The sequence below is a fragment of the Macrobrachium rosenbergii genome, chromosome 18, assembly GCF_040412425.1.
Source record: "Macrobrachium rosenbergii isolate ZJJX-2024 chromosome 18, ASM4041242v1, whole genome shotgun sequence".
Classification (NCBI taxonomy): Eukaryota; Metazoa; Arthropoda; class Malacostraca; order Decapoda; family Palaemonidae; genus Macrobrachium; species Macrobrachium rosenbergii.
This window is the reverse complement of record NC_089758.1, coordinates 13553725-13566200: the sequence shown is the minus strand read 5'-3', so window position 1 is coordinate 13566200 and position 12476 is coordinate 13553725. Positions and strand designations below refer to the sequence as shown.

General features: G+C 36.7%; 1 protein-coding gene across 4 annotated transcripts in view; it reads right to left on the bottom strand.

Moving 5' to 3' along the window:
* Positions 1–12476, bottom strand: part of LOC136848134 (extracellular matrix organizing protein FRAS1-like) — a 362812-nt gene that overhangs the window by 27379 nt on the left and 322957 nt on the right. For all 4 annotated transcript variants that reach the window (XM_067120402.1, XM_067120399.1, XM_067120401.1 and 1 more), the window contains exons 30-37: positions 10849–11002; positions 9387–9541; positions 7301–7605; positions 6648–6888; positions 5829–5992; positions 5260–5497; positions 4656–4901; positions 3649–3796 (exon numbers count right to left, since the gene is read on the bottom strand). In XM_067120402.1, the coding sequence (XP_066976503.1) occupies positions 3649–3796; positions 4656–4901; positions 5260–5497; positions 5829–5992; positions 6648–6888; positions 7301–7605; positions 9387–9541; positions 10849–11002 (1651 nt within the window). The remainder of the gene's footprint in view (positions 1–3648; positions 3797–4655; positions 4902–5259; positions 5498–5828; positions 5993–6647; positions 6889–7300; positions 7606–9386; positions 9542–10848; positions 11003–12476) is intronic.

The window sequence follows — 12476 nt, the reverse complement described above, 5'->3', positions numbered from 1 at the left end:
TTTGAACTTTAATGGAGGCAAGCAGATGAGAATCTTCCAAGTTTTGATTAGGTTTAAAAAAAGAATCTGACTCCTTTAGAAAAATATAGACCCCTTAGAATTAAGTATATATGCGTCTGGTATTACGTAATGCCCTTTACTTCAAAAGCCTAGACATTTGAAGTTCTCCCAAAGAACTTTGTCACATCCACTAGCTTGGATACAGAAAATGTTAAAATCCTACTCAACTGGAGAATCCAGCCTGCTTCTACTTAATGCTTGCCTCTAAAAGCATTAGTATCTAGGATACCTTGAAGCACAAAGCATATACCCAAGTTCTAGTGGATATGGTGAAACTGGTAAAGAGGTTGGAGCTGCAAGATGCTGCAGTGTTCCTTATTCCATGCAGAACCAGTAACTTGAGAGTTCCCTAAATCCCTAGAATCCTTGTAACTGATATATATTCCTTCAGATATTGGGTGGCAGAAGAAAATGTAGTCTGTCTAGCTGGGTTGCTGAAATATGGGACAAATTATCTTTGGAAAATGAGGTGACTATCAGAATCTGCATCATCTTAGTAGAAGTGGAGGGTACTTGTGGGAACTACATGAAATATCTTCTGGATCCCATCATTCATCAAACAAAATGGGATACTCCAGAGTCTGAATCTATCTGAAGAGAGTTCTTTTGAAGCTGGTTCCCAGACTGATGTTACATAACTTGAAAACTCCTGCCTTAGGATAATCATAAATTTTATCACAAGTGGGTTGGCCAAGAAAAATGAACATAGTTCTCTTCCAATTTTACTTCCTTGGGCATGACAGATAGCTAAAGTGGCTGGGTACTGCTATCCTAAAATCAAGTACTCTGAGCTGAAAGACTTGCTCAGTCTCGACGAGTGAAAAAACCTGCTGGAATGATGTATTGCAACAATGAGGCTATGGTCCAATAGGTAAAAAAATTCCAAGTCCTATGATGATGCATGCTGCAGTTGATGAAGGGGTGCCAAGCCACTCAGAGATGCCAACATGCAACTGAATCTTGGAGGATCAGTTCTTATTCCATTTTTGCATGAATTTCTTACCTACAGTCCTTTACTAACAAAAGGTTTGGCTATACTCTAAATCTGGTTAAGTTCTAAAGAGCTGAAGAGGAAGAACCAACACTGTCCATGTTTCAGCCAGCCTTCCAAATGATTCTGCCATTCCACAAGCCTGGGTAGATGAAATGTTGCATGTTTGCTTAGCCTGAGACAGGAGGAAAATCTATCAGATGGACTGCCTGGAGTTAAATCCTCTGTCTGCTTTTGGAATAAGGTAAACTGTATCAGCTGGTCATACAACCACTGTTAAAAAATTCTGGTACTGTATAAGGAACTTGAACCTCTAAACAGTATAACACCTGAGTCCTTGTAAATCTTAAAGAAGCCAAATCAAAATAGTATTACAATTCCTCTATCTGGCTTATGGGAAACAGGAAGTGTCCCTACACATGATATCAGAATACTACAGGTCCAAAGAGGAGACTTAGCTTGAAAAAAGCCCAGTGCTGCGATTCTTCTCTAATATTAGCCATTAGTAGGGAATGAGGTTTATCTAAAGGAGTACCCAGACTCTTGTTAGGAAAGAGTTGGAAAACTGGATAGTTCCTCAGGAGCAAATGGGAATAACAGCTCTCAGGCTGAGTCAAGCCGATAGAAGTGAAGGAACTGCAATGCCTCATGCCAAAGTCTTGATACCCAATAATGCAATGTCTGGGACAAACATCCACCAATTGCCAAACTTCACAATCAATTAAGAAGCATGACCTTTACTGGGTTTCACTGTTCTCTGTTCCTGGCAACAGCAATCAAGTTCTAAAAGTGCAGGCTTATGAAGATTGAAGGGGCAGAAGAAATCCACAATATTCTCAAACTAAAACTTCTGCCATCTCAGCCATTGTCTTCAATGAAGGAGAAGGCTTCATGGAAGTGTCCAAGAATTCTTACTTTTCAGTCCAAAAAGACTGCATAAACAAAGATATCAAAGGGTTGGAAATTCACCAATCCTACCAATTGTGCTTCTCTGGCTGAAATTCAGGCTTCTTGAATTTGAGTTAGGCATATCAGGGCTGTCTGTTAGAAGAAACTGACAATTCTCTGTTTCCAGTTGAGGAGTTAGCAGATCTATGATGTGCCCCAGGAAGATCAATCATTCTTAGACAATGAGTGAGACAGAACTTAAATGGAAGGTGAAGGATACACTGAGTAATTGGCTTTTAATGGCTGAGGTACACATTGTTTGTCTACCAGCAATCAACTAAAATTACAACTCTGAAGGTCCTAACCCTCACCTAGCAACTAGAAGGTCAGCTTGTTCTCACCACTTGGTCACACTGCAAGTGGTGATTGGTGCGATTTGCCGCTAACTTTGAAACTTAATCATTCTTATGTAGGTGGCCACACTCGAGGAGCGGGCAATTTGATGCCTCACTAAACCTTGGCGCTCGTTGCACATGATGTAGCATGTTTAAAAAAATGTGGAGTTTTGAGCATCTCCTTTACAATACAGTACAGGCATTCTTTGAAGTTTGTTCAAGTTTATTCAGCCTTTCATCAAGTTTGCTGAGCAATAAATCGAACAACCCTTGGCTCATACGCAAATATTCATAAAATTTGTCTTTGCACATTCAAGACTAAGTTAATACAGATTAAAAAATTCAATCCCTTCCAGCCTTCTCTTGTTAGAATCATGCATCCAGACTTTTTTTACTGGTATTTCATCCAACTTCATGGAAGTATTTTCAAATAAAAATAATATTCTTATCAAATTTAATGATGACATATCTGCAGTGATAATCAACTTTGACTATGTGTTGTGCATCTTTGGTGGCTCCAGTGTGGCCATGCAACATTTTGAAAAGCCCTCTGCTGCATTTCTGGTTCATGAAAATAATGTGTACAAAAGCACACAAGAGTCACATAGCAGAACTTCCATCTGAAGCAGGAGTACAGTGGCACTCCTGCAAGGGCCCAATAGTAGTACAATTTACAGTACTGTATATGAGTGCAGTAATGAGACCTCTGCTGACTGAGTGGTTGTTTTAATAAGGCTGTTCTTCTGTGTCATAACACTAGCACTGATAGATTAATTGTACTGAGAAGGAAGTTCCTCAATGTTGTTTAAAGTCAGCAATCACAGGAATCATCCTGTTGCTAGGACAACCTCTCTTGATAGAGTACTTTCCATACTTCTCTTTTGCTAGCAAAGGCAAAATCAGCTGTAAAACACAAGCAGAAATATACGGTATGTATGCGCAATGTTGTCTACCAGCAGAGGATCTTCACTTTTTCTTTTATGAATGGAATGTGTAAGATTTACACAGTGTCACAAGTTGGGCTCAATAATGAGTATAGGTTAATATTAAAAAAATAAATATGTACCATGATCTTACATGCCTTGAAGCTAAGTCTTAAGATCTGGATGCAACTTTTAAAAGTAATCATTTACAATTTATTGCGATCATGTTATGTTATCCATGAAGATTTATAATTAGCAGTTTTCAAGCATGCACGACTCAGATACATATACCCTACACCATTCCTAAGTCCTGTCTTTTGGGGCAAAATAGAATGTTTTAACCATGTGTGAAGTCTGTCAATTTATTATAAGGGGAAAACACATACTTTACCTTGTGTGAAAGATGAAACAGGTCTCTGATTAGTTGTTAGCCTTACTACTCCATGGCTTGGTGGATGGGTAATGGAATAGCGCAGATTCTCAGGTGGTGTGTCCTCATCCTCAGTATGTAGTTCATGAGTTGTTATAAAACTAAAAGCCTGAAAACCATTAAAGCAGCTTAAATAATGTACCCTTCCTGTAAAGAAAACTGAACATTTGAGTAGAAATTTATTAGTTCAAAATGATTTGTTAATCTGAGGAAATGAAATTTGTAAATAAACTTTTGTAATCAAACTGTTTCGATTAAGCCTTTATCCTCAGGGTAATGTTAAGGTAACAAAGAACAGATTTTGTGTACTATAAAACTGGCAACAGTGATGTATTGTATATAAATTTAATTGTGCGAATGGCTCCATCAACATGCCTGTGCTTTCCCCGTTACGTTCTGAACAGCTCCCACGAGTGGAAGCCAAGCTGATTCTGTTGGGGTGCCCTTACCAATGTACTGTGTGGCCAGCTACTTCACCCTGCATGAATGGGGGTGCTCAAACCATGCTATCCTCAATTATGCTCAGCTAGCTCACTTTGTAGAGTATAAAGTTTTGTGACCACCATAAGAAGTATTGTCTGATGGAGCCATTCACTTTTCACAAGGTTAAATTTAGCAGTTACCTCTGTAATGGCTAAATTTACCAATCATGCAAGAATGATCACATGGGCTTTCATGAGCCATTACAGTACAGCACTTTTTATGAACTATATATTTTCACAAAATCACTAACAATTCTTTCTTTATTTACTGAATTTAAGTTTAAAATGTTGCAGAATTCCATACCCCAAAAGATGGTGTAAAAATACATGTGTAGAGAGAGAGAGAGAGAGAGAGAAACACTGAATTTTCAGAGACAATTTGCTGTAATTATCAGACGCCAAACATTTGAACACAATGAAGTTCAAATAGATATCAAGGTGAAGAAGATTTGCAATGAATAGTAGTGAGAATATTATAGCACTTACTTTACCATCCTCCTGCTGTAAATAATTCAGTCCCCTGTTTGCAGTTAGTATTGGGGTTCCATCATCTACAGAAGAAATTTCAATGTGTATAGATGTTGGCTTATTAGTAGGCTCCTCACCCATACCCTGTCGGTACATCTTGTTTGTTGAATCACTCAATGTTATCTTGAAGGAGTCTTTAGCAGTGTCTGAACCATCATGAAGATATGAAACATCCCCATTGTAAATGTCAAGCATCGAAAACACCTAGAAAACAAAGCATTACTTTATATTATCTCATGCAAACAGCATAAAATATGTGCATGGTTCAAAACTCTCGTGTACCTACGTTTTATGCTGCAATTAAGCAGTAAAAATGTATGACAGTCATACTTTTTGAGCTTAATATGTCAAAAATACATATAATGCTGAAATTCTAATCTTTCTTCCTAATTTTTGGCCACCCATACTGACATAATATACTGTATTCAAGATACCACAATATAAAACACACTGAAATGACTTTGAATTACTATGTATCAAGACAGTATTTACTTGAAAATACTAAGTGTTAATGAGGCCTCTTATTTACATCTAGCATTAAAATATCATATAAAATACATACTTCTGCTTCTGTATAACCATCACTTGTTTTGAGCTCCAGTTTTCCATGCCGAGGTTGGCGTACCACAGTAAACACAATTTGCCTGTCTTTGGTATCTACATCTAAAGCCTCTAGCTCAAACTGTGATAATATCTTCCTTGCTCCTTCTTGAGCTTTAATGCTGTTCAGTACAAGGAATGGAAGCTCATCATCAACCGGGATAATATTGATGAAAAATGAATCTGTCACATTATTGTACCTGTAAATATTTAAGCTAAAATCAATGCAAGGTAAAAAGTCTGCCAAAAATGTATTATTACAAAACAATTCTCTATAACTTGTATTCTGCTACACTATTTAATTTCAGAGGAGAAATAAAAATGAATCTTATTCTCTCCCTATAAATGACACTGCAAAATTGGTTAAACTCAAATGCTTGGTGTCCTGTTTTACTTTTTGGAGGGTAAATCATCTTTAGGAGTATTCATCACTGAAGATTTCAGGAACAGAAATCTGAAACCCTATCCATCAGATACACATTCTTAACTATCAAGTAACCATGCACAGTTCTCCAAGAAATAGGTACTTACCCATCAGTAATGGTAAATGTAAATTGATCTGAGGTACTTTCATCCATGGTCTGATGCTGATACCTCAAAATTCCAAGTTCAAGTGCTCCTTGAGTCCATGTTGTGATAGATTTTCCAGGTGCAGTTGTAAGTTCAAGCTGACCATGATCTGGTCCACTCATCAACTGGAATGGAACATGTGGTACAAATGTTTTTTTTTTAGTGGTAATATATAGCATCAAACTGATACAACATACATTCATACCATACAAGGAAGAATTATTCAGGTACTCTTATTAAGATCATATTTCATAAGCACTGATTTGATATCATAAATCATAAGTCTCCCCTTACTCTTACATTACTTTCAGGCCTTCTAAATTCCTTCTCTACATTGTTATTTTCATAAAATAGATCATTGACAACAATTTCCATTTACAGACATTCACAGACTTGTCCACAGGATTTCTGTATTCTTAAATATTACAGTATATGAAAACTTGGGAAGAACAAAATTTAAAGAAGTTGGGTAGGCTACTTCAGTGTAAAGTGACCAAATGGAATAGGAAAAAAGGATAGAAAACAATGCACCTGGGACTAAGAGGAGAAAAGGATACTGCAAAGAATCTCAAAAGCTGCCAACAGTTCACTGCACAAAGTATACTGCAGACAGTATTCCCCTATGTTGTCCTTTCATGCTCTGAAATTTTCATCTACATATATGGATGCATTACTAAATTTATGGTACTACACATCTATCTTTTTTTATTTTGTTGTACATGCATAGAATGGAAAAGATCTGGTTGTTCACCCTTATGACCCTATAAAGAAAATACTGACCATGTATTCAAGTTCCATTGGATCCATTTCTGCATCCATAGATGAAAGCATTTCTGCAGTAATGGCTGCTGATGCATCTTCCTTCAGGGTAAGCCCCGTATTAATAGTTATTGTCGGCGGTACTTTGTCTTCTAATACAGTAATGGACAATGCTTGGTCCATCATAACATTTCCCTCTGTATCTTGTAGGTTAAAACGAAGGGTATCTTTGCCACTTGGAATGTCTTTTTGATGCACAAACCTGAGGAGAATTAACTCTTATAAGAATGGGTAACTGAAAATTCTTCAGATAAAGGTTTAAGTTCCAGCATAATATCCTATTAGCAAGTACTTGTGGAGACTTAACTGATTTAAAAGTTCAATAATTAGAATTCAGGTCACTGTCAACCCATCAGCAATGACAAAACTTAATTCAATTCAGCCTGACTTTGCAAAAAGATCATTTATGATTTCAAATTTCTCAATGTTTTGCATATCTAATTTATGAAATAATTCAATATTACTAATAACAATTACAAAGAAGTACTGTCATATACAGCTCTATAAAATCCACTTCTAAAGGTTATCAGACAAACAGATAACTACACAGCTCTTAGAATTGTATGGTACTAAAAGTAAGAGGAAAGCACAAACAACAAAATAATGGTGATTACCTGACATTACTATCTAAGATGTCCTTTTGCATGAACACTGACCCAACTGTCAAAGGAACCCATTTGCCACGATGAGGATGGAAAATCTCAAGTTCGCCAGATATTGGCAAACCTGTCACTACATACTTTATCATGTCTGCCTCTGAATCCATATCCTCTGCAAGCAGGAGTGATGAAGATATAAGCATAACCTCTCCAGACTTAAGGGTGATACCTTCGTTGAGCCGAAGCCTTGGTGTTTCATCCATCTTTTGCAGAATGATAAATTCCACTAATCCTCCAGTCTCATGGTTGCCATCATTCACCTAAAACAGTAAGAATTTTGTATTTATTGAAAAATTATTCTAAGGCTTCCCACAAACAATTCATAGAGATGGACATTCACATGCATTTTGGTAAAATTTTCAAGAACTGTAAATGGAAAGACTTCAGGAAGAAGAACATTTGTGTGAACTTAGTATCACATACTGTACTTCACTTTACTGTAAAGTAATAAAGTATAAAAGATTTAACTTTCAGAGATATTAGTACCTTACAAACTACCTGTATACAACTATATGACATTATTAATTCTGACAAGTTTAAGGAATCTGATTTATGACCACCATATTGTAAAAGGTACTGTAAGATATGTAACATATTCCTACCATCTTTACTACCAAAAACTATTTGTAGTTACAGTGAGAACATAGAATCATAAAACAGACTGAGTTAGGGGTAAATTTGTAAAAGAAGATACTGTGCCTCTCAGTCAAGCAAAATTTCTCTGCTTTTTACATGAACCACTGGGACCGAATAAACCAGCTTCCACAAGAAGCTCCAAAGGCAGAGCAGCTCAAGCCATCCTGCAACAAATATTGACTCCAATATGTTTACCTGATCTATTTCCAAATAAACCTCCTGATTTCTTTTATCATTCTTGCTAACGTTTGGCTACATTTATGGTTTCTGGCCTTTATGATTATTTCTGCCACATAAATTCCAGTGTTTGTTCTATAAAGTGTAATGCTGTTCATGGCAACCCTAAATGCCCTTTCCCATCGCACATTTGGTGGATATTTGTTTTGTAAGTTCCTGGCCTAGAAATAACCCTGGTTTCCTATCTTTTTTCATGTTAAGTTATGCTGTTATGGTCCACCCTGTTAGAGTAATGATTTTTATATCTAATTATGCTCCTGTTTTCACAAATATCCACACCAAATTATTGTTTCACCAGGAATTCTATTTCTTATTTTTTTTGTCTTCCCTATGGTAATCCAGCTTTATAGTTTGTGCTTTTATTAAGCTTGTCCAAGCTTTCATATTACTTTTACTTTTTTCATAATTCTTTTAATAGGTACAGTAATCACTATTCCTTGGAAACTATTACTTGCCATACTTTAACACCTTGCTGGCACAGTGTTACTGTATTTGACCAAGTAAAGCTACCTAGCCTCTAGGCAGTCCTCTTGTTCCCTACGTGACCACTTTCATTTTCCTGCCCATTTGGGATTCAATGATAGACATTCATATCATAAATACATTTTTCATAACTTTCCTTCATTCTGATATAGTTTCCATTTATGTATAAATGAATTTCTGTTCAAAGATCGTTATCTAAATAAAAAGGAAGGAGACAGGAGTGGGTTTATGGAGTGTAAGTCCATAGGCCCATACTGTAGTTCTATGCCAGGAAAAGCTTACTGATACATGTAACTTACAGTTTGGTAGCATGTAGGCCTAATGTAATAGTTCAAGCAATTTTCTTAAAACAAAATTTCTCATGAGTAAAGGGCCATAGACCATGGTCCATCTAACTCCTCTCCCCTCAACACTCAACAAATACAACCATGGAAGTAGACATAAATATATATAACGTGCAACAGAAAATAAACGTGACGTTTAGTGAGGTCATTTTTCTATGAAGCCTGATTCCTGTCCAGCCAAGATAGGTGTTAGCAGACAGATTTTCTGGACAGCTGTTTTTAAAATCAGTAACTCAACTCTCAAAGAATTTCAACCACATAAACAAATGTTTTCCCCTAAGAACAAAACAGATTAAAGTCAAATGGAAATAAGCTCAGTGTACAACCATTCAAACCCTTACCATTATTTCCATAACATCTTCTGGCTCCCTTGATCCATCATGAGAGTAAAGTATTAGGTCATCTATAATATCCTGAAAGGTAAAGCTTTGGTCTCTACCAAGGAGTTCACTTTTTTTGATTGACACATCTGGGGATGCCTTCCGATGAATGGAACCTACAAGAGAAACAAGAATAATAGCAGTTAAAATTCTCAATAACCTCACCATCAACTTTCCTCCTTGGTACAAAGAAAAAGTATTTAAAAAATTAACAAAATCAAACCAAAAATGTATTACACAAGAATGAGAAAAAGTTAACTTGTCAAAATGAAGGTCAATAATAATATACAAGGCTTTCAAGATAGCTAACATGCAAGAGGTGTTACTATATTGGTATTCTCTAAAAAAAAAAATTAGTTAAGCCTCCAGGATTTCTTCACTAGTTTAATTGCTCCCTGGTTATATCATCAATAACCATGTCAACACTGGCTTGAATTGCCATTAACATGAATCTGACTGCCTTTAGTTTTTGAAAGGAGAGGTAGAGGGGCAAATTCCTCAAATTTGACCAGTTATGAAAGAATTTCAGTGTTAAGCATTGTCCTTTATCCTGGCTTTGATCTTAACAAAATGATCACTGGTATTACAGGTAATGAATAATGAATACCTAAGTGTACTATGTTCGAGGTAGCCTTTTAAAAAAGATTTTATCCGTCCAATATCTATTACTTCTTTGAAGGCATGGGAACAAACTGTATCAATTTTTATCCTGTGAAAATTAACTCCTACATAAATCTACGTCAACACTGGACCACTTTATAACCTCCTGTCAACAAAATTAAGTATAAACACTGGAATAACATGCTGTAATTAAACCACAAGAAAAATATGGGAGATTAATTATCTAAAATAACATTTACAACATAGGAGTTTTGTGAAACTTTCAGTCTAATTTACTAACAAATGCTCTACCGTGAATGCATCTGCTTAATATCTAATCGAAGGTTTCAACATTATCAGCTGATCCAGTTAGCAAATTTGCAAACTGTAATTCAATACATCAATTCCAAATTTTTCCAACTTTTTAGCATCTCTCAGGATAATCACATGCATTGTAATTTTCAGCTCACTATTCCCATACAGTACTGTACTTCTTTAGATATTCAGGGCAAGAAGCACCAAACTATCCTGGGAGAGGATATGATAAATGAGCTCTAGATGTGAATCTTAACTCAAAAAGAATACAATTTCTACTGATATTAAATATGGTACTGAATTAGCATTCAAGTGCATTGCAGTATACATAAGAACAAACAAATGTAAAGTTGCTCTATGATCATATAATTTCAAGCCCTACACACACACACACACACACACACACACACTATAATATCATAAGTAAACGAACTGTACAATCTTTACTAACCATAAATTTTGAATATAAAACATCATTAAAACTATTGGGAAACAATTTAAATCTCACCATGAATAGGAGGTTGGACAACCTTTATAATGAGCTGTTCATTGTCAGTATCTGAATCTGATATGAAGAGAGATTGATTGGTGATAACAACTGTCTTGCCTTGCTCCAGAACAACTTGCTCACCAAGTATTACAGGCGATTCATCATTCTTGGGCTAAAATAAAAAAACTATTATTACTACTGTATGCTGAGTATTAAAACTTTTACCAACAAGCAGAAAAGAGTTTTCTGTACAGCTACTACAGCATATAATCAAGGCAACCAAAAAAGGGATTTTGACGAAGGAAAAATCTATTTCTGGGGAGGGGCCCGTGTCACCCGGTGAAAAAGTCCATTCAGCACTTATTTCTAGGTAATTCCGTTGCTAGATATCAGAGAAAAGCTAAATGAAACGCTGGAGTTACTACCCCCAGAACGAGCTCCATTAGATGGAGTCGTGTATGGTAAAGGGTGTACGATACAATCACGGAACCCTGCCCTACAGAAATTCCCAAAGTCAAAAGTCCCACCGAGAGGTGCCGCTACAAACCCATGCACCACTCGCGGATTGTACACAAAGCATCGCTAGCCGCATTCCATGAAAGCACCACCCCACTAGAATGATGTTTACTATGGGAGGGAGACAACAGAAAACAGGGGTGGGTCACCGGGTGACACGGGCCCCTCCCCAGAAATAGATTTTTCCTTCGTCAAAATCCCTTTTCTGGATAGGGGTCCCGTGTCAGCCGGTGAAAAAATAACAGAGAAATAAATATCATTCTTATGCTGTAAGAGACAAGGAAATGTTAGGGGAACATGAAGACCATAAGTCCACCAAACAGGTTTAATTGCTAGCAATAATTACAAGTAATGTACAAATGGAACTGGTGGGAGATTAAAATTTAACATGACAATGTATAAAACATACTTAAACATAACAATTATACAAATAACACGGTCAGGGGACAAGTGCAAGGTATGCCTGACTGGGATGAATGTAAGGGGGAACTGAGGCAGTGGAGGAGAAATTGACTAGGAATCAGAAAGGGTTCTAGAGGGAGGGACAACGTTCCCTGCCGCTACTGTTGAGAATTTAAGAGCTTCTAAAGATTTCAAATAGTGACGTTTGAAAACTAAGGGAGACTTCCAACCAGTGTACTTGGTAAGATCCGCGAAATTCATATAATGGAAGTAGTTAATGGAGGTGGCCACAGCTCTAATATCATGAACCCTTGGGACTGAATCAGGATTAGCTTGTTTGATGAAGTACAAGATCTGTTGTCTAATAGCAGGCTAACAGTCACATATAAGAGGAGGATCAGACTCAACACGATGTGGACGTGAAGGGAAATGGCCGCCCTCTGACAACAAGAAATATCCATAAATATCAATATATATCAAATGCATCCGAACACAAGGGTAAAAATTAAACAAATAATCTTAATAGTACCAATGCAAGTAAGATTCCCAGAAGCAAAGAGAAGTGAGGGGCAAAAATAAGGCATGATACAGAATTGATAAGAAGCGAATAGGCCCGACCTTACCTTACAGACCTTACAATTCGTTCGGGTTGCCCCAGGTCCCTCAGTGTGAGGCGCTTTGATGTCTACAGAGAGTTGCTAACGCATCTTCCGGTATATTTTGCATCT